The 26,430-nt window shown below is 33.3% G+C and overlaps 1 protein-coding gene across 9 annotated transcripts in view; it reads left to right on the top strand.

The window, feature by feature from the left end:
- plekhg5b (pleckstrin homology domain containing, family G (with RhoGef domain) member 5b) overlaps positions 1 to 26,430 on the top strand; it is a 147,871-nt gene that overhangs the window by 60,217 nt on the left and 61,224 nt on the right. Inside the window, exon 1 of one of the 9 annotated variants that reach the window (XM_002666521.8) lies at positions 23,471 to 23,518. The exons of the other annotated variants lie outside the window; for them this stretch is intronic. Within the exon in view, the coding sequence (XP_002666567.5) occupies positions 23,471 to 23,518 (48 nt within the window). Of the gene's footprint in view, positions 1 to 23,470; positions 23,519 to 26,430 lie in introns of those variants that run through there. 9 annotated transcript variants of the gene reach the window in all.

Below are 26,430 nucleotides of genomic sequence, written 5' to 3' on the forward strand. Positions count from 1 at the left end.
CAAAAAAACCTTAAGAATTGTGCTGTCAAGTTAGCAAACACTGTTGCCCCAAAGTGAACTTTTCTTTTTGGGGGAAGTGACATCTATACGTGGGCTTGTTTGTTTATTAAGCTTTCAGCATTAGTCACTCAAGGAAGTTTTAGTCCCTTCATGGTTGCCAAATATGTCTTTCATGTTTTTGGTATGCAAGCGTGGAAACCCCACATGGCTTCTCAGACGTTTGTCATCAGCTGCTGTGAAATGGCTGGTCATGTAGACCGTTTGTGGCTCATACGTGTTTGAGACAAACCATGACACCACAAACAGCAGTTTATCTGGAAGTGTGCTTTTTGAGAGTCACTTACAGCTTTATTGTGGGACATTTTGACTGTGTTTGGAAGCTTGAACTTGTTACCCATAAAACTGATGCAGGACAGACTGTTGAGGCAGCGTAATGGTAAATGATCTGTACGCTTTCATCTACCTTGAGTGTGTAATATTGAAGTTTGTGCTCGAAAATGAAATGTGAATGCAGTTATTTTCTGTATCGTGTTTCTACACTCGCTTGATTGTAGTCCTGGAATTTCTTTCGGCAATGTACACATCAGAATATCCTGAAGATAAATAATTAATTAGGTTAGTGGCATGTTCACGCATCTAATATACTGATACTCATACAGTTTCCTCCAAAAATGTTTGTTCAAATGTTTAAATTTGTTTTCAATCTTGTGTGTGTGAATGTATGTATATTTTAAATTAGCATTAATACACAATATTTTGAAGATTTTGTTTTATTTATTATTTTCATTTTAAAATGCATAATTTATTAAATAAATCAGTGATTATGTCTATGTAAATTATGGTATGAAATGTTAGAGCAAATGTAGTTTTGTTTTCATTTATATTTTATTACCTTGTTATTTTGCACATTAACTAACATAACTAATATTGTGAACTTGTGTATTTGACAATGCTTGTAGCTTAGTTTAATGTTCACTCAGCGCAGCATCTACAGTAAATCCCAGATTTCTATGCACACGTTGTGCATTTAGAAAACCTGTATGTTAGGAGTTTAAACTGATAAGACTTTAAAATTAGGGATGCACAGAAATAAAAGTCTGGAAATCGAAAAATAAAAAAACAGTAATACTTTTTAATAATTACTTATTATTTTATTAAATTATTAAGCAAAAGTAAATTTAACTCTTAAATTTAGTTAAATTGCAATGATTATAAAAAAACAAAAGATAAGTGAAGAGGTGTTTTTTCAACTAGTTTTGCCATGATAGCACTATTGCAAGCAGCATGAACATCTATAAAAAATATACATGTTCTGTCTACGCCTTATTTAAGTGGATAGGCTAGCCAGTGTGCTCTTTGCTGCTCTTGTGCTTTGGCCGGTGCAGCAATTTTCTACTATTTCTCAGCCCAAACCATTAAAATGAATAGGTTTCATTTCGTAGTGTAGGACTTTCTGCATCCGCTGTGAACGCTACTTTACAGCGCATAGTGAATATGGCTGGGAGGGAGAGTTATACCAGTGCTATGCACACTTCGGCATAGCCCTTTTTTCTGCCTCATGTTATCAGCCAATTATATATGTTTTATTTACAGAAACCATAAGTGCTATTTAATATCTGGCAACTGAAAATTCAGTGATTCTAAACTGCATGCAAGTGTTTTTTTTTTATTGTTGCCAGACTATCGAAGGCAAAAATGTGCATTTACAGCATGGTATAATAAGTGATTATAAGTTGAGAGACCTGAGAATAGTATTAACATCTTGCTAAAAGGATACAAGTTCTCTTTCTGTACCCTCTAAGGAATCAAACTTAAAGAACTGTGTGATGTGAAATAAAATTAGGTTTCAGAGGCAGCCAGAATTTTCTTTGTATGCAATATTTGATTAATAAAATGGGGGATTGACCACCGGTGGCGCTTCGTTTGCTAGATTTGATTTGATTTCTGTTGGAATTAATCAACCTATTGAAAAAATATGTGTTTTTTCTTAAAACAAAGCTTGCTTGCAGATTGCATTTACTAAAAAAGCAACTGAACAAGACCAGTTATTCTTGAAATAATTTTTTCTCTGTTCAGGTTTAAATTTTGTTTTCATTAAATCAAATTTTGTTGTTACTGAATATAAAGTGTCTTTTACACTACCAAAACTCTATTATAAGACTTAATTTAGTTTAGTTTAGTAAAGACTTAAGTCTTACTTCTAATTAAGTAACACTTAATTAGAAATTAGGAAAGAAATATAGTTAAGTTCATAAAATAAATGTGTGCTTTGATCAGGACTAGTCAAGACTCCAAAAAAAAAGTAGTCCACATGTACTATTTCACCTTGCTAGTTGTGTTTAGTTCATATGCATCAGAATCCTGTTTTAATATGATAATTTCATGTCTTACACATGATAAATCAACAATATTATGATGATTATTATGATGATTAACCAAACTATCCCAATCTCCAAAATATGAAAATTTTTTTTTACTTTTCTTTATGAAGTGAATATATGTTGTGTGCATATAGTCTATGGGTAATGTGGTTATTATTTAATTTAATTTATTTACATTTTTATTATTTTATTTTATAAATTTGTATTTATTTTGTTTATTTGATTTATTTATTATTATGTTTTTGTTATTATATTTATTTATTGTTTATTTTATTTTATATAAAATGATATATATATATAATATTTTATACTGTAATGCCCTGCTTATTTTATGGAGAATTTCAGTTATGTTTAATAATATTTTTATTGCTCCCATCATAAAAGGTATTTAATTTAATTTGATTTAATTTTTTTTATTTAATTTAATTTAATTTTTATTTTATTTTAAGTATTTTAAAATACTTTTCTTTATAAAGTGAATGCATGTTGTGAGGATGGCTTGTGTGTTGTGCTTGGAAGTTTGGTGAGTGTGTTTATTTTAATATGCGTCATAATCTCACAATAGCATCATAACCTCACATCCTCAACTTGATAAATGGAGACCGTGGTCACTGTATGTCGTCTCAGGCATTTGGCCACTGGTGTGGTAATGCGTTCTTTCCTCTTAATTGTTCCGGATGTACACTGACCCACGGCTGTGACCCGTCAGTCACTCGCTCCGCTCTTCATACTTCTGTTGCTTCTCCCATTTTGGCCATTTGCTTTCTTTAGACCAGTTCTGTGTTTATATGTTTATAGCACAGTGGCTTAGTCGTTAGCTCAGAGCAAGAAGGTCACTGGTTTGAGTCCTGGCTGGGCCAGTTGACATTTCTGTGTGGAGTTTGCATGTTCTTGTCGCGTTGGCGTGGGTTTCCGCTGGAGGCTCCAGTTTCCTTCACACTCCAAAGACATGCGCTATAGGTGAATTGGGTAAACAAAATTGCTGCTGGAAGGGCATCTGCTCCGTAATACATATGCTGGAATAGTTGGTGGTTCATTCTGCTGTGGTGACCCCTGAAATAGAGATTAAGTCAAAGGAATATTAATGAATATTATATCTGTTTGGAATGGGAAAGGCAGTCTACTCCTTTTTGGTGGTTGTAATCATATTCCTGAATTATTTACAGTATGCTCATCAAAGCTGCATTATATTTGACTACACATGCAGTTAAAACGGTAATGCAAAAACAGTAAGTTGTTCATTTTTGTGATTTAAAAAAAAATGTATTCATTACACACTTTTTTTTAGTTTTTAGATTTGCTGATTTGCTATTTAAGAGACATTTTTTTTATTAATGTTGAAAATGATTTAGCTTAATTTTAGATGTGAAAACTGAGAGACATTTTTATAGTTTATTATTAGCTCAACAATTTAAATCGCATTTAGATTATTATTTTGTTCTCTTTTTATTTTAATTTAATTTAATTTATTGATCATATGGTAAAAGCATTTTTCATTTCTGTTATAATTTAGTTAATTTCTATATAATATAATGTTTTTCTCTCACTTTATTTTATTTGCTTTATTTTTTAATATAATATAACATAATTGTGTATTGTAATATTAATTGTATTTTAATTGTATTATTGTTCCCATTTTTATTAATTTCTTTGTAATAATTTATTTTATTTCTATATATTCGAATGTCATTTTTTCTCTCCCCTATATTGCTTGTGTTAATGTTTTACAATATAATTATGTAATGTATATATTCAGATAATATTTTATTAATGTTATCTTTATTTTATTATAATCATACTATTGTTCCCATTGTAAAAGCATTTTTAAATGAGTTTCTCTGTAATAATATAATAATATTTATATGATAATAATATAATTTATTTTATTTCTATACATCAGAATGTATTTTTTCTTACACCTTATTTTATGGTATTTTTTTGTTAATTTCTGTGTAGCTATTTTATTTCTATATATTAGATTTTTTGAATCTCACATTATTTTTTTTACCTATTTTGTTAAATATAATTGAATTATATGTAACTATGTAAATATGTAATATATTTCATTCTATTCTTATTTTATTTAATTTTAATCATATTATTGTTCCCATGTTCCCATTGTTCTGTAATTTTTATTGTATTTGTTTTCATGTTATAATAATATAATAATAATATTGTAATGTATATAATATAAGATAAGATAAGATAAGATAAGATAAGATTAGATAAGATAAGATAAGATAAGATAAGATAAGATAAGATAAGATAAGATAAGATAAGATAATACAATATAATTTGAAAGTTATTATGCATTTTAATTTTCTGTAAATAATCCTTTTTTTTCTTCCTGGAAAAGTTCGGCCTAAGCCAATATTCATTCTTTGGTTTGGAAGTATATATATGTATATACTTATTTACATTATATTGTTAATTACATCTTTATGTAATTATAATCATCATATGATAATTAATTATAATTATCATATTACATACAATTAATTTTATTTCTTTATGTCATCAATTTATTTATTTAATTTTAATTATTATTTATTTATTATTATTTTTATTATAATTTATTTTTTACACAAAAATGCTCTGCTTATTTTGTGGGGAATTTTGGTTATGCTTAATCATTATATTGCTCTGGTAGTGAAATAATTTTTTTGTTTACCTAATTTTTAAGTATTTTTTTTATTTTATTCATTCGTTCATTTTTTTTTCGGCTTAGTCCCTTTATTTATCTGGGGTCGCCACAGCAATTCACCTGTACCACAAACTGGAGCACCCAGAGGAAACCCACGCAAACATGGAGAGAACATGCAAACTCCACACAGAAATGCCAATTGACCCTGCTGGAGCTGACCTTCTTCCTGTGAGGCGATTGGGCTCCCCACTGCGCCACCGTGCAACACTTTTTTTTATTTTTTATTTTATACATTTTATTTGATAAATTTTACAAATAAATACCCTAAATAACCTTTTTTTTCATTTTATTATTTTTCTCTCAATTTTGATTAATGTGAGATTATCTGTATTTTTCATGCATTTGGATTTTCTTTAAATACATCTTTCTTTTTTTTCTTTATTGCTCATGGATAATTTTGTCACATACACAGACATTCTGGAAAAGCCAACATTCATTCATTGGTTTGGAAGTATAGGAGATTTTAATGGATAAAATAATTCCTCTATGATAACAAAAAGCTAAACTAAAACCCATATGGACTCACAGTTCGTTCAAAAGAATTGCAATAAAGCGGCTTTCTGTTTTTAGCCCCAGTTTAAATAGAGCTTGAGGAAAACAAAGCGTGCGAACCAAAATAATATAACTTTGGTTTGCGTAAATGCCCTTTTTATTTTTAATTTACCTTCTTTTAATGTCTACTTTATGGGCCAGACTCTTGTCTTGGAGTCTATGGCTGTGGCAGTTCTTCATCCAGAGTGTCTGATGCTGAAAAAAAAAAATTCAATGCAAACTGCAGCAGCTCTGATTTCACTTCCTTCAATGGTCGTGTTTTTCTCTGTAAATGCACAGAAGTCGAAAGATGTTTGGCTGTGGCTTCAATTGCGTAATTTCTCATTCACGTAATTACTTAACCACACCATGTGTCTGGGTGTGCAGTTTGTCAACTAAAGAGCTTATAGCATAAAAGACAGATGCTGTAACCAGATGCATTGCCATTAATTGTGATATGTTGTTGAGTGTGTTGCCGTGGGGTTTGTATGATTTTTTTTTCATTTTACTTTTTTATTTTAATCAGTCATTGATAAATGCTTATTTTATGGTTATTATTGTTGTGAAAGCATATTTGTTTTTGTATTCTGTTTTAAATTTATATTATATATAATATAATAATTTTTATATTTTTTAGTCTCTTATTTTCTATGTAATTTCAATCACATTATTGCTCCTGTGATGATAGCAGCATTTTGTGTTAACTTAATTCATTTGACTCAATTTTTTTATTTTATTTTATTTTATTTTATTTTACACTATAATGCCCTGCTTATTTTTGTGGAGAATTTTGTTTATGCTTAATCATATTATTGTTCTTGTTATAAAATAAGTATAAATTAGTGTTTTATTTAATTGAATTAATTTTTATTTAATTTTATTTAATTTTATTTGTGATGAATTTTCCTTTACCTAATTTCTAAGTATTTTTATTTTATTTTATTTTATTATTTTTGTGAAAAATTTTGTTTATGGCGAGGTAGTGGCATAGTAGGTGGTGCTGTCTCCTCACAGCAAGAAGTTTGAATGTTCTCTCTGCGTTCACGTGGGTTTCCTCCAGGTGCTCCATATTCCCCCACAGTCCAAAGACATGCTGTACAGGTGAATTGTGTAGGTTAAATTGTCCGTAGTGTATGAGTGTGTGTGATTGAGTGTGTGTGGATGTTTCCCAGAGACGGGTTGCGGCTGGAAGGGCATCCGCTGCGTAAAAACGTGCTGGATAATTTGGCGGTTCATTCCACTGTGCCGACCCCGGATTAATAAAGGGACTAAGCCGACAAGAAAATTAATGAATTTTGTTTATGCTAATTCTGCATTCACAACAGACATGGAAGAAGTGTCATGCGCGAGTGATTTACATGTTAAGTCAATGCAAAGACGCAAATAGACATCCTGCGGCGCTATATGTGCAAATGAGGTGGCGCAAATGACAAATGAGCTGGGTGCACCTCTGAATGGATCTAGTGCACTCAGACTTTGCGCCGAACAAATCTGTGCTATTTTTCAGCCTTTCTAAAGCACATAAACACAGCTACTCTCTTAATAAAATCTATGTTAGCCATTAAGTAATGAAGCTAGAGTCACCGGGCAGACAGAAGCCCGGCTCATGACACGAATCCACATCTATTGTGAAGTAAATTTGATGCGCGAATGAAGCGAATTTGACATCAATGAAGCAAGTAAACTCAAAATGTTTACGGGTCTATTTATACGCAATTTATTTGCGCGTTCCGGGTCTGATGTGAACATAGCATTAGTCATTTTATAACTCTCATGCAAGACAATTTTTTTGTTTACTTTATTTACCTAATGTTTATTTTATTTTTTTTCACAGTAATTCACTGCTTATTTTTGTGATGAATTTTGTTTTTACTTAACTTCTAAGTGTTTTGTTTTGTATTTTTTTTTTTTTTTTTTTTTCACAGCAATGCCTTGCTTATGTTTGTGGAGAATTTTGATTATGCTTAATCATATTATTGCTCTCGTGATAAAATATTTTTTTGATTATTTAATTTCAAGTTTTTAATTTTATTTTATACATTTTATAAATAAATAATTGTATAAATTAAACTATTTATTTAATTTGTATTTTTTTTACACAGTAATGCCCTGCTTATTTTTGAGGAGAATTTTGTTTATGCTTTATCATATTGTTGTTCTCATGCTAAAATAATTTTTGTTTACTTAACTTCTAAATACTTTTATTTTAATTAATTTCAATTTTTTTTTAATTCATTTCTGTTTTGTGATGGCATGTTCATAAGATATTATATAAATATCAGAAACACTTTAAAGCCCTAACAGCTGTAGCAAAACTTCTCTAGATGGTTGGATTACTGTAGTTAATTCTGCAGGGGTGTTTGTTTTAATAAGTGTATAACTTGACTGATAACTGTGTTTGGGTTCACACGGATGTGAATCAGTGTTACATGAGTCTGTGTGTGGGTGTTTTGGTCTGTTGTGTTTAAGTGGCAGTGTGTCAGTGTTTATAGACGTCACAAGCGTCAGACGGGATTTTCACAGTTTACTGAGTGTGAATCAAGACGTTTAAGTCTTGTTCAGTGATTCAGTGATTCTCTGACACAAATAGTCGATGATGCTCTCAGGGATGGGCCAAATGTAAGTCTGTTTTTTGTAATCAACAGGCTTTGTGTGTTTTAGGATAGCAGTGGAAAAAGATGACTCAAAATAGTCTTGAAGGGGATCTATTATGCCCGTTTTACAAGATGTCAAATAAGTCTCTGATGTCCATATACACACACACACACACACACACACACACACACGTGTCACTGTCGTTTTAAATTCAAATGTGCTCTTTTCAAAAGAAGGCGGAGCTACAAATGCCTATGTGTCAGCATAGTGGCAGATTCAAAAGCAAGACTAACGTCCTATACTAATGAGGGAGAGATAATCACTAATGGGCGGGGCTTTCTCTCTCTGATAACACATACAGAGTGAGAATGCCAGTCAAAGTATTTCTGTAGTAGACTATTTAAGAAGTGTGATTATAAAAAATAAAATTAATACATTTTTATTATTAGAAGCTGGTTAAATTCACAGAATGTTGCCACGTAACTGTGTTTAAACCTCTTATAAAAGTGAGTTTTGCATTATAGGTTCCCTTTAAAGTACTGATTATTCTGCAGAGTATGTGTTCTCCTTGCTATTAATAGGGGTCATGTGAGGGTTTCGATTTTTAGTCAGGGTCACTCTCATCCTACGTCTGCTCATAGCTTTATTTGCTTATTCATAGTGTTCTGCGATATGACATCATAAATCATGATATAAGTCATGTCATATCCCGATATTGATATATGGATCATGATATACACTCAAAAATTAGGTTTGTGTATGTTGAGCTTTATGTTAAATCCACTTAAATTTGCAAAAACTAATTATTTAATTTAATTGTTTCATGTTTTCCCAACACAAACCATTTGTTGGAACCAGGCATTTTTACATTGTAGTACTAATTCTGTAAATTCAATCAAGGTCATAAAAAAATGCTGGATTCCACACAATTTCTAACACAAATCGATAAGTAAATCGATAAGTAAGTAACTTAGAACAATTAAGTTGTGTCATGAAAACTCAAGAATTATGTTGATTCAGCTTTTCATTTGAAAAAAAACAAGCAAAAATATATAATTTAATTAATTAATTTATTTTTAAGATTTATTTTTGATCTTTGTGCCTTTATTAAGTAGATAGGACAGTATTGTAGACAGGAAGTGAAGTGGGAGAGAGACAGGGGGTAGGAACAGGAAATGTCCTCGAGCTGGGATTCGAACTCGGGACGCTTTAAAGTGCTACTTCACCATATGTCAGCTAACCTCTAGGCTATTGCGCCAGCAGTGAATTTGTTAGCCGTGGACTGCACAGTGGCGCAGTGGGTAGCGTTGTTACCACACAGCAAGAAGGTTGCTGGTTCGAGCCCCGGTTGGGTCAGTTGGCATTTCTGTGTGGAGTTTGCATGTTTTCTCCATGTTGACGCGGGTTTTTCTCCGGGTGCTCCGGTTTTTCCCACAGTCCAAACACATGCGGTACAGGTGAATTGAATAAACTAAATTGGCCGTAGTGTATGAGTGTGGAAAAACGTGTATGGGTATTTCCCAGTACTAGGTTGCAGCTGGAAGGGCGACAAATTAAGGGACTAAGCTGAAAAGAAAATGAATGAATGAATGAATTAGTTAGTCGAGTGGATGATTTGTTGTGACCAAAACTTATTATAAAATATATGATCATGTGATGCTTTTTCATTGCTGTGCATTTTATGTTTACAAACAGGTGTGCTGCATTTTCACAATTTTTGCCCTTTGAGTTTTCTTCGCTGTTGCTCAATTCTGTAACATCCCTCTGTTTTGTTTCAGCATATCCTGTTACCCAGTTTAGAGTTCCTAATAACTGAACTGAAGTCAATCTATTCCTGCAATATGTATTTAGTACTGAAAGCATACTAATACATTGTCTGCTATAGCTTTGTATATAGTCTTCTACAGCCTTATAGTCGCATTCATGACAAAATATTTATAAATGTTCACTTTTAGCTTTCAGTACACCAAACCAAAGCATATTGATGATTCATGTTGCACTGCGTAGACTTTCGTCCAATCAAATGCTTTTTGAGTGTGACAGCATCCATCCCCCCACTTCCAAACAGCAGATCACATATCTTTGTGGCTGTGATGTAACAGTGTACTTTTTTTAGTGATCAAAACAATAATTAATTCAGGGATGAGCTTTTGATATACATCTCTTAAATGTTCCAACGGGAAAATTAGGCAGGAAATATCATTCATTAAATTATTTAATTGCTACTATTGTTTCTTTTCAAGTATATGATGACTTAAAAATAGCATTTATATATACTGTTGAAACCAAAAGTTTACACGCACTCCAAAAATTAAAGCTAACCATTTTTTATTTAAATGTCTGATGGTAAATCATACTAAACGTTTACTATTTTTAGGTCCGTTAGAATTACCTAAATGATTTACATTTGCTAAATGCCAGAATAATGAGAGAATTTTTTTTTTTTTTTTTGAGAATTTTTTTATTAATTTCTTGACAGTCAAAAGTTTACATACATATCCTTGGTATTTATGTAGCTTTGCTTTTAAACTGTTTAACTTTTATCAAATGTTTTGGGTATCCTTCCACAAGCTTTTCACAATAGATTGAAGGAATTTTGGCCCATTCCTCCCGACAGAATTGGTGTAACTCAGTCAGATTTGTAGGCTGTCTTGCTCGCCCAAGCTTTTTCAACTCTGCCCACAAATAGTCTATAGGATTGAGGTCAGGGCTTTGTGATGGCCACTCCAAAACATTCACTCTGTTGTCCTTAAAGCGCATTTTAACTAATTTGGCAGTATGCTTGGGGTCATGGTATTTTTGGAAGACCCATTTGTCGCCAAGTTTTAAGTTTCTGGCTGAGGTCTTGAGATGTTGCTTCAGTATTTCTACATACTGTTCTTTCTTCATGATGCCATCTATGCTGTGAAGTGGACCAGTCCCTCTTGCAGCAAAACAACCCCACAACATGATGCTGCCGCCCCCATACTTCACAGTTGGGATGATGTTCCTAGGCTTGCAAGCTTTCCCCTTTGTCCTCTAAATGTAACACTGGTCATCATAGCCAAACAGTTCCATCATAGTTCCATCGGACCACAAGGAAGCAGTGTGTTTGAGTTTATCCTTAAATACTATTCTACAGTTGTGCCACCAATTAACTCAAATGTTGTCAATTAGCCAATCAGATATTTCCAAAACCTTGACACCATCGTCTGAGCTTTTTCAGAGGCAGAATAATCTTATTATATTTAAACTTGACTTTCAAGAAAAGTTATAACAGTTTCCCAAAAAATATCTCTCATTATTCTGCCATTAAGCACAACAGAAACAAATGTGATAATCCTAACTTACCTAAAAGAAAAAAGGTATATATAGTTATTATATTATGTTATATTATATTATATTATATTATATTATATTATATTATATTATATTATATTATATTATATTATACAATATTATATTATATTATATTATATTATACAATATTATATTATATTATATTATATTATATTATATTATATTATAATAATATAAATAATATATAATTATTGATTTTATTTATTTGTTTATTTATTTAAAATAAAAAAGAAGTTGTAAGAGCAACAAATAATAGCTTGACTTCTAATTGATCATTTGGAAAATTAGCAGAAGGTAGATTTTTCCAATGAATCATATGTTGAACTGCCTCCCAATCATCACAGATACTGCAGAAGACCTACTGGAACCTTAATAGACCCAAGATTCTCTCAGAAATCAGTCAAGTTTGGTGAAGGAAAAATCATGGTTTGGGGTCACATTCAGTATGGGGACGTGCGGGAGATCTGCAGAGTGGATGGCAACAGTGTGAGGTATCAATACACTTGTGCTGCCCATTACATTACAAACCACTGGAGAGGACAAATTCTTCAGCAGGATAGCGCTCATTCTCATACTTCAGCCTCCACATCAAAGTTCCTGAAAGCAAAGAAGTTCAAGGTGCTCCAGGATTGGCCAGTCCAGTCACCAGAAATGAACATTATTGAGCTTGTTTGGGGTAAGATGGAGGAGGCATTGAAGATGAATTTAAAGAATCTTCCAAAGTCCTACAAGAACAGTTTCTTTGCCATTCCTGATGATCTTATTATGTGTTTTGAGTCATTGCAGAGATGTATGGATGCAGTCGTCAAAGCTCATGGGAGTCAGACACAATATTAATTCTTTTTCCACTGCACCATGACTTTTATTATTCTAGACTGTAGAAGATTTTAATAAAATAATTTACATTTATGTTTAAAATAAATTATAAAACCATCATTATATTGTCAATACTTTATATTACTTTAAATTATTGTCAATAACATTAAACTGGTAATGTCCAATAACATCATCACTAATGTCTGTAAGCCATTCAGGTAACAGTCATTTAGCTTCTTGTTTCCATTTTTATGCTTTTCCCTGGCTTTTATAGCCAGCACGTAATTTCAATCGCCCTTCACAGAGGCGAGGACAAATTTCTCGTGTGGCTTTCCATGAAAGGAAAGATTAAATGCTCGACACAATTATCTATGTGTGAAAGAGGGATGAAAATGAGCATTATGTAAGAGCAAGCGAGAGCTGTGCAGTTGAAGGGAACAGGTGCTCAGTTTTGCGGCAGACAGATTAATCCTGCACTAAAGGACACTGCACTTGACCCATGACCTGAAACTTTTCATACTGGCTGCACAGCAACCCCTTCACGACATAAATGCATGCTTACCACATATAGACTCCAGAACCTGTTCACCATGAGTCCCCTACACTCCCGATCATCTCTGCAGATCGATGCAGATGAATTATTATTAAACTCTCAGGCGTGAAAAAGCTTTAGCAAATCATGGATTAATTTCTTTGGAGATTATTGATGGGGGGGAAATGAGGGCAGGGAATTATTAAAGCACACATAACATCGTAATCCTCAGATAAATGAGGAAGTGATCATTTTATGCGTCATAACCAGGAGTGAGACACGTTTTCAGTCAAGTGCTTTGATTTTTGATTATTTAAGCCTAACGAAATGCAATACACACTTTCACCTTTTTTTATGTTGTCCCAAAACAAACAAGTTAACTTTAGTTTTTGCTAATTTGTGAATAGAACATAAAACAATTGAGTTTGTCTTTAAAAAAAACAACATAAGAATTGTGTTGTTTCAACCTAAATGTGTACTGTAGGCTTCTGCCAGGATCAAATGTTCTTGTTGCGATTTAATTGCTGAAGGTTTTATTACGGGATGCTGCATTATCACGATATTGACCTAAGATGCAGAAACACTACCTTAACAAAAGTAGTAACCCAAAAATATGTGGTGTTTTGCGTTATTTTACATGTATGTTCAGATTAAACAAATGTTTCAACCAAATTAAATTGCAAAAGGATTATGCAGAAGATGCTACTAGCTAGAAGGTTTATGTTCAAATGGAAGTAAAAATCCTCTCCAACACTTTAAGCAATGGCTTATGGGCCTTTTACACCATTTAATCTTTGAAAAATACGATATACTATAAGAGGATGTTTTACCGGTTTTAGAACACATAAAGAAGATGATGGACCCTTATTATTATTATTTGAAGAATAATTTTGCTATTTTAGTAGAGTAGAACTTTTTCCATATTTCCTACTTGCCTTCTCTTCATTGCTTTTGTATAATATTCTTATTCAAGTTTTTATTGAACCTAAATGTAAATTTGTGCGACAAGCTGCTTTGTTTGTTGTCAAAAAAAAAAAAAATAAATATATATATATATATATATATATATATATATATATATATATATATATATATATATATATATATATATATACAGTTGAAGTCAGAATTATTAGCCCTCTTTTGATTTTTTTTTTTTTTTTTAATATTTCCCAAATTATTTTTAACAGAGCAATGCAATTTTCACAGTATGTCTGATAATATTGTTTCTTCTGAAGAAAGTCTTATTTGTTTTATTTCGGCTAGATTAAAAGCAGTTATTAATTTTTTAAAAACCATTTATGGGACAAAATATTAGTAATATTTTTTTTGATAGTCTACAGAACAAACCATCATTATACAATAACTTGCCTAATTACCCTAACCTGCCTAGTTCACCTTATTAACCTAGTTAAGCCTTTTAATGTCACTTTAAGCTGTATAGAAGTGTGAAAAATATCTAGTAAAATATTATTTACTGTCATCATGGAAAAGGTAAAATAAATCAGTTATTAGAAATAAGTTTTTAAAACTATTATGCTTAGAAATGTGCTGAAACAATCTTCCCAGAAAAGAACAGAAATTGGGAAAAAAAAACAAAAAAAAAAACATGGGCGCTTATAATTCATGGGGGCTAATAATTCTGACTTCAACTGTATGTATATCTAAACTTTCAGGTATTAAAGTTGAGGTGCCCGGCTGTAGCACCTAATTAACGACAAAAGAAGAGATGGTTTGCAGAGGATAATAACAAATGTGCCTATATATATAGTAGTTTATTTATATATATATATATATATATATATATATATATATATATATATATATATATATATATATATATATATATATATATATTTATATATATATTTATATATATATATATATTTATATATATATATATATATATATATATATATATATATATATATTTATATATATATATATATATATATATATATATATATATATATATTTATATATATATATATATATATATATATATATATATATATTTATATATATATATATATATATATATATATATATATATATATATATATATATATATATATATATATATATATATATATATAAATAAACTACTATATATATAGGCACATTTGTTATTATCCTCTGCAAACCATCTCTTCTTTTGTCGTTAATTAGGTGCTACAGCCGGGCACCTCAACTTTAATACCTGAAAGTTTAGATAATAGGTTATTACAAGTTTTATAAAAATATATTTTATAATTAATTAAAACTATTAAAAAGCAAGGACTATGCCGAAGGAAAGAGAAAGTGATAAATTCTTTTTAGAGATGTATGATATTTTTTAAGGGTGAAATATTATGCTACTCAATTCAACTTGACTTAATATTTTAAGGCCTTTAAATTATTTAATATCTTAAAACTGTTTGAATTATTGACTAACTAGTAGTTTATTTATCACTTGAAATAAAGAATAAATTACAGGAAAATTTATATTCTGTGGACACAAGAGCACCAAACTGAGTTAGTGGCACAATCTAGCAGCGGTATGTGGATCTGTTCCCACGTTAAAGTACAAAATACTATTAAATATTACTTAGGTTACTATTAAACTGCTAAATATTGAAACTGATTAAACAAAATTTTAATTATGTGGCCTAAATCAAATATTTACAGAAAGAATATTATTTATTATTATTTTTAGAAGTATTGTTTCTATTATTTATTTAAAAACACAAAAAAAACTGGAAAAAAAAGTATTATTATTTATTTGTTTAATTTTTTTTTTCTTTTATGAGGGTCTTGTCTTTTTTTGTCCCTGGCTGACCACATTCCTGATCATGTTTAATAAAATACACTTTTGAACAACAAAAAAAGATTACTTTTATTCAACCAGCAAGTTTTCTTGACAAGAAATGAAACTGGCTTCTCTCAAAAGATAATAAGACAACGTATAAGAGTCATTGTGGGAAAAAAAATCTGTTTTTATTTACATTTGAGCAAAAACTTTGTCTGAATATGCCAAGGGTATGCATAATTCCAGGCTTGACTGTATTGAGTTACTTACAATTGGCAATTGTCCAACTGTATGTTATGAGTGTATGCTATGTAATGGTTTAGAATGGTGCCACGTGTCCCTGAATTAGATAAGCCCCTCTGGACACTTGTGTGTGTTCACAGCTGTCTGTTTCTCTCTTCTGTTCACTTACATTCACCTCCACACTCCAAACTCACATCGACCCTTATTTTAGGCCCATTGGTAATCCAGCAGAACTTCAAAATCTGACACACACACACACACACACACACACACACACACACACACACACACACACACACTCAGCTGTCCTTGGCTTTGATCACTGACAGAGGGTCCCTGTAATTGCCCAACTGTTAGTCAGTGCGTAACATGCTTGAAGTCTCTGGATTTAGCTGTTTCAGAAGGAGTAGACGTTTCATTTCACTATTGATTGGTTCCAGTTCTATCTAAAGTTCTATTTAAAAACATGCTGAAGTAGAGTGTGTTTTAAGGCGTTAGTTACATTTACTGCGTGCATGCGTGCGTGTGTGTGTTTATGACAAAAATAGCAAATTGTTGTTTTTTAATTGAAAAAAAATTGGTGATTTAATTTTTTTGTCAACCATTGGAATTACAAATATGTATATAATAATGTGATATATTTGAATATATCTGTATATATTTGCATATATATTATACATGCCTCTTTTACATCGTGTTGTTATTTTTTGGGGAAATCCTGTTATTTTCAGTCAAAGAACAACAACAGCTTGCTGGTTGAACAGAAGTAACTTTAAAGTGAGAATTTGCTAGAGGTATGAATGATTTATCGCTTGACTATGTGTACATATTTGCAATTCCAATTTTTATAAAATAAATATATGTGTCCTTTTTTTGCATACGACATATACACTACCTGACAAAAGTCTTGTCACTTATCCAAGTTTTAGGAACAGCAAATTGACATCTAGTTGGAAACAGAAGTGGCTTATATGAAAGGCAAAGGCCTCTAGATTATGCTTATTTTACCAAAATAAAAGATGATCATGGCTTGATTTTTATTTATTAGGAAAGTAAAGTCTAACTTTGCTTAGACAAAAATCATGTCACTGAACAGAAATAATGTCCAGTATAGAATATAAAGTCATGGTTCAGTGGAAAAAGAATGAATATTGTATTTGACCCCCATGAGCTTGGAGGACTGCATCCACACATCTCTGCAATGACTTAAATCACTTATTAATAAAGTCATCTGGAATGGCAAAGAAACGGTTCTTGCAGGACTCCCAGAGTTCATCAGTATTCTTTGGATTCATCTTCAATGTCTCCTCCTCCATCTTACCCCAGACCTGCTCAATAATGTTCATATTTGGTGACTGTGCTGGCCAGTCCTGGAGCACCTTGACCTTCTTTGCTTTCAGGAGCTTTGATGTGGAGGCTGAAGTAGAGGTCTGCATATATTTTTCCGAATTTTGCGGGAGCGGTCGGTAACGGGTTTAATTTGGGACGGGAGCGGGCTGTCTAGCAATATCGTGGATATTGCTATGCGAGGGAGGGAGGGAGAGAGAGAGAGAGAGAGAGAGAGAGAGAGAGAGAGAGAGAGAGCTAGCTTTGCCTGTGTGTGTGCTTGGTGCTTGTGTGTGTGTATGTTAGTGCGCGCGCGCGCGAATGAGAGAGAGAGAGCTTTGCCTGTGTGTCTGCTTGGTGCTTGTATGTGTGTTAAGCCTGATTTATACTTCTGCGTCAAACACCAGCGTATGCTATGGCGCTGACGTGCCGTGGCCATCGCCGTCACTGACGTGCACCTCTCAAAAAATGTAACTACACATCGCAACAACGCGTAGCGCAAGCTCTGTGATTGGTCGGCTTGGTAGCGCTGACGAGTCTGGGCGGGACCGAGAGCCGCACGAATGGCGCGAACCCAATGTAGCGATTGTTTACAAGTGTGGAGTCCCGTGAAGGAGCTCCGGATGGAAAGTTTTGTTTTGTGTTTACCTCATAGTTAAAGTTGCTGCACGTCGGCCGGTTGCTGCCTCAAAATGAGCGAGTTTGAGCCATTTGTACATCCAGGAAGAGTTCAGGAAAAGCAAAAAAGCAGAGAAGAAACTCGACACAGAGGAACATTTACACCTCACTGCCAACTAGCGTTTCGGAAGTGTTAATGCAGACCAACAGAGACAGCGCGCAGACGTATAAATGCACAGCCACGCGCGTTGCATGTGCCATGGGTTAGGTTGGTCACTTGACGCAGAAGTATAAATCAGGCTTTAGTGCGCGTGCGCGTATGAGAGAGAGAGAGCTTTGTCTCTGTGTGTGTGCTTGGTGCTGTGTTTTTATACAGACAGCTTGGCTGTCTGGACTGTATAGCTGGGTGATTTTCGTTTTTTTTCTCCCCCGCTCTTTAGCGGGATCGGGCGCAGCGGGCAGAAAACGGGGCGGGGCGGGCAGCGGGACAACAAATTCTTAATATAAGCGGGAGCGGTCGGGTTCGGGATAAAACCTGGCGGGTACGGGCGGGAGCGGGATTCAAAATTTAGTCCCGCGCAGATCTCTAGGCTGAAGTATGAGAAGGAGCGCTATCCTGCTGAAGAATTTGCCCTCTCCTGTGGTTTGTAATGTAATGGGCAGCACAAATGTCTTGATACCTCAGGCTGTTGATGTTACACGTCTTGCACGTCCCCATATTAATTGTAACCCCAAACCATGATTTTTTCCTTCACCAAACTTGACTGATTACTATGAGATGATCGGTATGCAGTTCAACTGATGATTCATCAGAAAAATCTACTTTCTGCCAATTATTCTAAATGATCAACTAGAAGTCAAGCTATTATTTGTTGCTCTTACAACTGGGATCAATGACAATACTGTTGTCACTCAAAAAAATATTTCTGCTGCTTGTTTCAACTACTTATTTAAAATGAGCTGAATCAACACAATTTCTGTGTTTTTTTGGGGGGCAACAAATGTTTTGAGTTGATAATTAAGTTGACTTAATTCATTTTTTTTTTGGACAGCATGAAGGAATTGTGTGAATGTTTTACAATGTTTTTTTTTACAATGTATGAACTTATATGTCATAAATGGAATTTGTATATATTTCCATATATCACATTTCTAAATGAGGTCTTAGGAGATAATCTAAGTAGAGATTTCACAACAGGGAAGCCCACCTGGAGAGCAGATTTAACCTGAACTTCCATTAGAACTTCATCATCTCCACTACTTACAGTAAATAACCAGTACATGCGTAAGAATACGTGATAGTACATCTGAAGTCACTGCCCTGGGGTCAGGTTCATACTCTGAGTTTCCTTCTTGCTCTGTGTTGTAACTTGTCAGGGAACAGCCATCCCTCCCGGTGAATCAGCTCGATCTCCAAACTCCTGATTGTTGTTGTAGACACATCCCAATATTTATACATTCTATATAGTGTTTATAATTATTTTTTTTTACCTTTATTGTTTAGCACAGTAAAGTTAGGACAGGAAAGTGAGGGGAGCAGAGAAACAGAATCGTTAAAGGACTTTGATCCGGGAATCAAACTTGGGTCACTGTGAACGCCTCAGTGCTACTGTATATGTTGGCACACTTAACCACTAGGTGTCGACTTCAATCTAAATATTCTTCAATCGGAATATTCTTGAAATTTAAATAATATATAATTATTCACAATATTTAGAAATTCCCATATTATCACAATTTCAGTTACTTTTTTGCAATTAGGAATTGCTGTTAGTTATTTTCCACTTAACAAAACAACAAAAGACATGAGAGTTGTGCATTTGACCAGTCTCAAATGATTTCTTTTGTTTTTAAATATGTATTTTAGTCTAGTAATGTAGTATTTGCTGTTGTATGGCTTATTTATGATTTCATAACTGTATATATGTATTTAATAGTGCAACAATTTCTAGATGATGACAAACGAGAATGTTAACAGCTCATCAGAAGTACATGTAATTCAAATTGAAATGAAAAGCTCTGCAACGTCTTTAATATTTATACTTTTTAAATATGTTTGTGCTGAACCTTGCCCTGCTTCGTTTCCTTTTTAGGAGTCTGTTTTTGATTCATTTTCAGCAATTACATCTATTAAAATTGATCTTTCTCCTTTAATTGGCCTGGTTAGAGTTTACCCCCTGACTGTGAGCTATCATTTTACTTTCCTGAATTAATAGCTTTTCTGTCATGATTAGCTAGGTGGTGTATTTTGATGCAGTGGAAGTCTCTTCAACCCCCATCCTCAGTGGATTAAAGACTCCTTATTTTTGTTAAACAAGAAAACAAAAAATAGTCTTCTGGGATTAAATGTTCTTACATTTGGTTGCCATTTTTGGAGCTTGCTAAATCTCTGAAACCTGAAGCAGTTACTGTAGAACGAATGGTTGTCATCTTGCACTTGTAGTCTGTACCTTCCAGATGATTACTATACAACTCTTTCTCCACATAAAACCACAAGTTTGAAGAACATCCCACCCCCCAGCCTATTCAGTTTAATATATTTTCCTTTTCTCTTTCTTTTAATTTTAATATTATTATTATTATTATTATTATTATTATTATTATTATTATAATTATTAATGATTTTACCGAATACACCATGCTATCAGCCTCAATTTTCGGTACTGACCTGTTTATATGATTAATTTGTTGAATGCACATCATATATTGTTTATGACCATCATATTTTGTGTTGTACAATTTGAGGGCTATAGTGTGGTGTATTTTTTTTTTGTTTTAATCAGTTTTGTACTATTACAAATACACTGTTTCTCTTTTGCTTTTGTTTAGCTGTCACAAAAATCTGATAAATCTTTAAAAAATGTAACACAACACTTCATTTGAGAAGACATCAGCTAGCATAATAATGTTAAATAAAAACATTTGACCTTTCAAACTTTCTTTATGCTTTCTTATTTATAGTCTGATACTCTTTTTTTTCTTAATTGTTTTCACGCAGTTTATTTAGTTTGATGTTTTTATTAAAAAAACATCACTTTATTTGATTTTATTTTTCTCTGTAACTCAAGCATGCACCAGTGTTAACACTTTGTTCTGCACTAAATTGATTAGTGTAGTCACACTGACTCCATATTCAGCCCTTCGTGCCTTTTAAAGCTGCTGACACTTCACGAAAACCCTTGAATCCAAAAAACATGAAAGTACACCTAACCTAATTGAGCTCATTGTGGTAGACCATGTCATGCCTATTAAAGACAACAAGACCCATTTAAAAGCAAGCTCTATTTAAAAACTTCATGGAGCCGAGGCTGCTTTTCTTCCTCGGGAAGAACCCTTTTTTAAGTGGAGTCTGAAGACGAGATGAGCCAAAAATCTAATCTCCACCGCCTCGTCAGATGTTTGTGAGAGCACACTAATGATTAGTTCCTCAGATTAGAAAAATGTCAAATTATTAAATATAAATGCTGCTAAACTAATAAATTAAAAAATAAAATTAAATTTGGCCTTAAATAATTATACTAAACATTTGTAATAAAAAGGCAATGGTTTGAGTACCGAGCCTTGCAGTTTTCCATATTGACTTATGTTTGATTTTTGCCTAGTATGTGACACTCTTATGGGATTTTGGGGCACCGGAGAAGTACTTTTACCTAAAGTACTGTAAAAAGGCATTTATTTACCATACTTTTTTGGATTGCTTAAAGCTCTAAATCCTGCCCCTTTGCTGCCGAGGCTGCCCTTTCTTCTTTGGGGAAGAACCCTTTTTTTAGGTGTAGTTGAGTCTAAGGATGAGACGAGCCAAAAATCTAATCTCCACCACCCGATCAGATGTGTTCGTGAGAGCACACTATGATTCCTCAGATCTCCTCAGATTAGAAATATATCAAATTATTAAATGCAAATGCTGTTAAACTATTAAATGTAAATGTAAATATGGCCTTAAATAAAAATACTCAACATTTGTAATCGAAAAAAACAAAAAAAAAGAAATAGCCTTGCAGTACTCTGTATTAAACTTGTGTATTACATTTGTTTTTTTTGCCGAGTATGTGACACTCTTATGGGATTTTGGAGCACTGGAGAAATACTTTTACCTAAAATCATCGTGGTGAAGGAAATCATCGATGAATTTGCTCTTCAGTGTTTGAACTCTCAGTAATGATTTTAAATCACACTGAACTGAGCTAAACTGAACTGAACTGAACATAAACACTAAAAACTGAACTACACTGTTCCAGTTACTATGACCATTTATGTGAAGCTGCTTTGAAACAATCTACATTGTAAAAGCGCTATGCAAATAAAGCTAAATTTAGTTGAATTGAATTAAAATACTGTAAAAAGGCTTTTTTGGATTGCTTAAAGCTCTAAATCCTGCCCCTTTGCTGCAGAGGCTGCCCTTTCTTCTTTGGGAAAGAACTCTTTGTTTTTTTTTTGTTTTTTTTTTTGTTTTTTTTTTAGATGGAGTCTGAAGACAAGATGAGCCAAAAATGTTTGGCTAAAGAATGTTTGCGAGAGCACACTAATGATTAGTTTCTCTAATTAGAAAAATGTAAAATTATTAAATAAAAATGCTGCTAAACTATTAAATATAAACATAAATATGACCTTTAAATAAATATACTCAACATTTGTAATAAAAAAAGCAATGGTCTGAGTACTGAGCCTTGCAGTACTCCATATTGAAATTGTGGCTTATGTTTGTTTTTTGCCAAGTATGTGACACTCTTATGGGATTTTGGGGCACTGGAGAAGTACTTTTACCTAAAGTACTGTAAAAGGCCAGTTAACACACACATTTGGATTGCTTAGAGCTCTAAATGCTGCCCTTTGCTGCCGAGGCTGCCCTTTCTTCCTTGGGGAAGAACCCTTTTTTTAGGTGGAGGCTTGGAGCCAAGGGTGAGGATGAAATGAGGCAAAAATATAATCTCCACCACCCCATCAGATGTGTTCGTGAGAGCACACTAATGATTATCTCCTCAGATTAGAAATATATCAAATTATTAAATATAAATGCTGCTAAACTATTATATATAAATGTAAATATGGCCTTAAATAAATATACTCAACATTTGTAATGGAAAAAAAAGAAATAGCCTTGCAGTACCCCATATTGAACTTGTGACTTATGTTTGTTTTTTTGCCAAGTATGTGCCACTCTTATGGGATTTTGGGGCACTAAAGAAGTACTTTTACCTAAAGTACTGTAAAAAGTCTATTTACTGTACTCTTTTTGCATCGTTTAGAGCTCTAAATGCTGCCCTTTTGCTGCAATGCTGTCTTTCCTAATTTTTTTTAGGTGGAGTCGAGTCTTGAGGATGAGATGAGCCCAAATTTAATCTCCACCGCCCCGTCAGACGGGTTCGCACTAATGATTAGCCCCTCAGATTAGAGGGGCTTTGGACATCTGAAGACTGATCTGCTTGTTGGGGAAGACCGGGACTACCCTAAAAGTGCCCTGCCCCCATGAGCGCTTAACCTGACTAGACAGCAAGGGGTGGATTAATTGAGCTTCTTTGGCAGATGGGGGAAGGGGATGATTTGGGATCCTTCCCTGCGAGTTAGGGGTGTATAATGAAGTGTGGTTCTTTACTGTCATGCACCGACGGAAGCCTAAGGATGGGATGCATCCTATGATGTGGAAGGTAATAAGAGGCAACACTGATATTTGTCTGCGTGAGTCATCGAGGGAGATTTGGATTAAGCTGCAGTAGGTGTGGCGTTCACGGCTTTTATATTAAATGAGGGTGGATGTGAAGCTCAAAGTTGTGGTTTTTAGTTGAATGGGCTTTTGAAATAGAGATTTCTCATGGACTTAAACTCTTAAGAGAGCCGCATGTGCAACTTTTGCTCAAATTAGTTGGTTCATGTTACTTTCTGTGGATGCTTGTTTCTGCTCTGGATTTGTAAAACGTAGACCACTGCTGGCTTTATCTTCAATCCTTTAGTTATCTGTATTTGTTGTACATGTCTGTCTATCGTTCTGTAGCTGCTCTGTCTAGTCTCTCTGTCTGTCCGTCTGTCTATTTGTCTACAGTATAATGTAGTTCTGGTTCTGTCATTCTTTTTCTGTTCTTCTACACTTTAAAAAATCAACACAATCCTTGTCCCAACACAAATCAATTGTTAACTTAATTGTTTTTACAAATTCAAGTGGATTGAACATAAAACAATGAAGTTGTCCTCCAAAAGAACTTAAGAATTGTGTTGATTCTGCTCTTTTGAAATAATTAGTTTGAACAAGCAGCAAAAATTATTTGAGTGCACGTTCTATATGTCTGTCTGCTTATCAATCTATTGATAGCCATATATTACAGTTATCTGTTTATGCACTGTAAAAAATACCAAATGTATGATTAACTTGCCAAAATATCAGCTAGAATTTTACTGATAAAAATGGTACAAACATAAAAGAAATTCTAAGTTAACTGTAAATTACCATTTTTCATTAATGTGTAGCATTAGTACACTGATATTTTTAAAATGTTACCATCTACACTTTGTACCTTTGTTACACTGAAATGGGATGAGAAGGCCTACTTTTTGAAGTAGTTCATCATGCTCATGCTCATAAGAACTTTTCCACAATGATAAACACATACTAATAGAGGGTGGCTTTCCTCCGGGTGCTCCGGTTTCCCCCACAGTCCAAAGACATGTGGTACAGGTGAATTGGTTAGGCTAAATTGTCCGTTGTGTGTGTGTGTGTGTGTGTGTGTGTGTGTGTGTGTGTGTGTGTGTGTGTGTGTGTTTGTTTGTTTGTTTTTTTGTTTGTTTGTTTGTTTGTTTGTTTGTTTGGTTGTGTGTGTGTGTGTGTGTGTGTGTGTGTGAGTGTGAGTGTGAGTGTGAGTGTGAGTGTGAGTGTGAGTGTGAGTGTGAGTGTGAGTGTGAGTGTGAGTGTGAGTGTGAGTGTGAGTGTGTGTGTGTGTGTGTGTGTGTGTGTGTGTGTACGTGTACGTGTGTGTTTTTTTCCCAGAGATGGGTTGTTGCTGGAAGGGCATCCGCTGCGTAAAAACATGCTGGATAAGTTGCCGGTACATTCCGCTGTGGCGACCCCGGATTAATAAAGGGACTAAGCCGACAAGAAAATGAATGAATGAATAATAATAGAGGGTGCTCAGTGTCATTCACACAAATACTTTATACCATCATGGTAACAGACATGAAACTAAAGTAGTGCAATGAACATTGTTCATTAAAATTAGATGTAACATAAAACTGTAATATGCATAACTGATGAGAAAATGTAAAAAAAAAAAAAAAAAAAGAGAGAGAGAGAGAGAGAAAAAATTAAGTGTCTTTCATAGAATTCAGGGAAATTAAATTTTTTATTAAGGAAACTTTATAAAAATGTTATCCATATTACAGATAATGTTAACCATGTTACAGATTTTTACTGTGGCCAAAACAAGACAGAATTCTTTAGTCTGATGAAGTAGTCTGATGTGAGTGAAATTAATTATATCATTATAAAAATAATCATACAGCAACAACTCAACAAGAGTTTTAAAAAAATTATCCTAGAAAAAACTTGTTAAAAAAATTGTCTAGGTACAGAGCCTTACTGTACTCCCTATTGAACTTGTTACCAATGTTTGTTTTATTGCAAAGTATGTGACACATATGTTCTGAGGGGGTTTTACTGTAAAGGGCCATTTTTCACACTGTTTTTGGATTGTCATGTGCATGTCTGTACGGTAATAGTGAGGTTATAATGATGTGAAAATGAGAAATCTCAAAACGAGACTTAATTCTTTAGCCTGATGAAGTGAAAGTAATCTGATCTGAGTGACTCTTTCAGGTTTGTCTTCGGTCTTTGTAAGTCACTTTTTTTTAGAAGAAGTTTGTTTAAAAAACAAACAAACCAAAAAGCAATGGTCTGAGTACTGAGCCTTGCAGTACTCCATACTGAATTTGTGACTTATGTTTGTTTTTAGTTAGTATATGACACACTTGTGGGTTCAGAGGGGGTTTTGGGGCACTTGAGAAGTACTTTTACAATAAGAAGCCATTTACCACACTGTTTTTGGATTGCTTAGGGCTCTAAATACTAGCCTTTAGTCATGTGCATGTCTGTACAGTCATACCAAAAAGCAATGGTCTGAGTACTGAGCCTTGCAGTACTCCATACTGAATTTGTGACTTATGTTTGTTTTTAGTTAATATTTGACACATTTATGGGTTCTCCAGTGCCCCTAAACCCCCTCAGAAGTACTTTTACCTTAAAAAGCCCTTTTCCACACCGTTTTTGAACTGCCCAGGGCTCTAAAGGCTGCCTTTTTGTCATGTGCATGTCTGTACGGTTATAACGACGTTATACTGACGTGAAAATGAGAAATTTCAAAACAAGACCACATTCTTTTGCCTAACAAAGAGAAAGTAATCTGATCTGAGTTACTCTTTCTGCTTCAGATTTGTCTCTGTAAGTCACTTTGGACAAAAACGTTTGCTAAATGATTAAATATAAATGTAAATCTGGACTTAAATAAATATAGAGGGGAATCATCATTATAACAGTGAAAACTAACTCAATATTTTTAATGATTTCTTCAAGAAA

Source organism: Danio rerio, chromosome 23 (genome assembly GCF_049306965.1).
Source record: "Danio rerio strain Tuebingen ecotype United States chromosome 23, GRCz12tu, whole genome shotgun sequence".
Classification (NCBI taxonomy): Eukaryota; Metazoa; Chordata; class Actinopteri; order Cypriniformes; family Danionidae; genus Danio; species Danio rerio.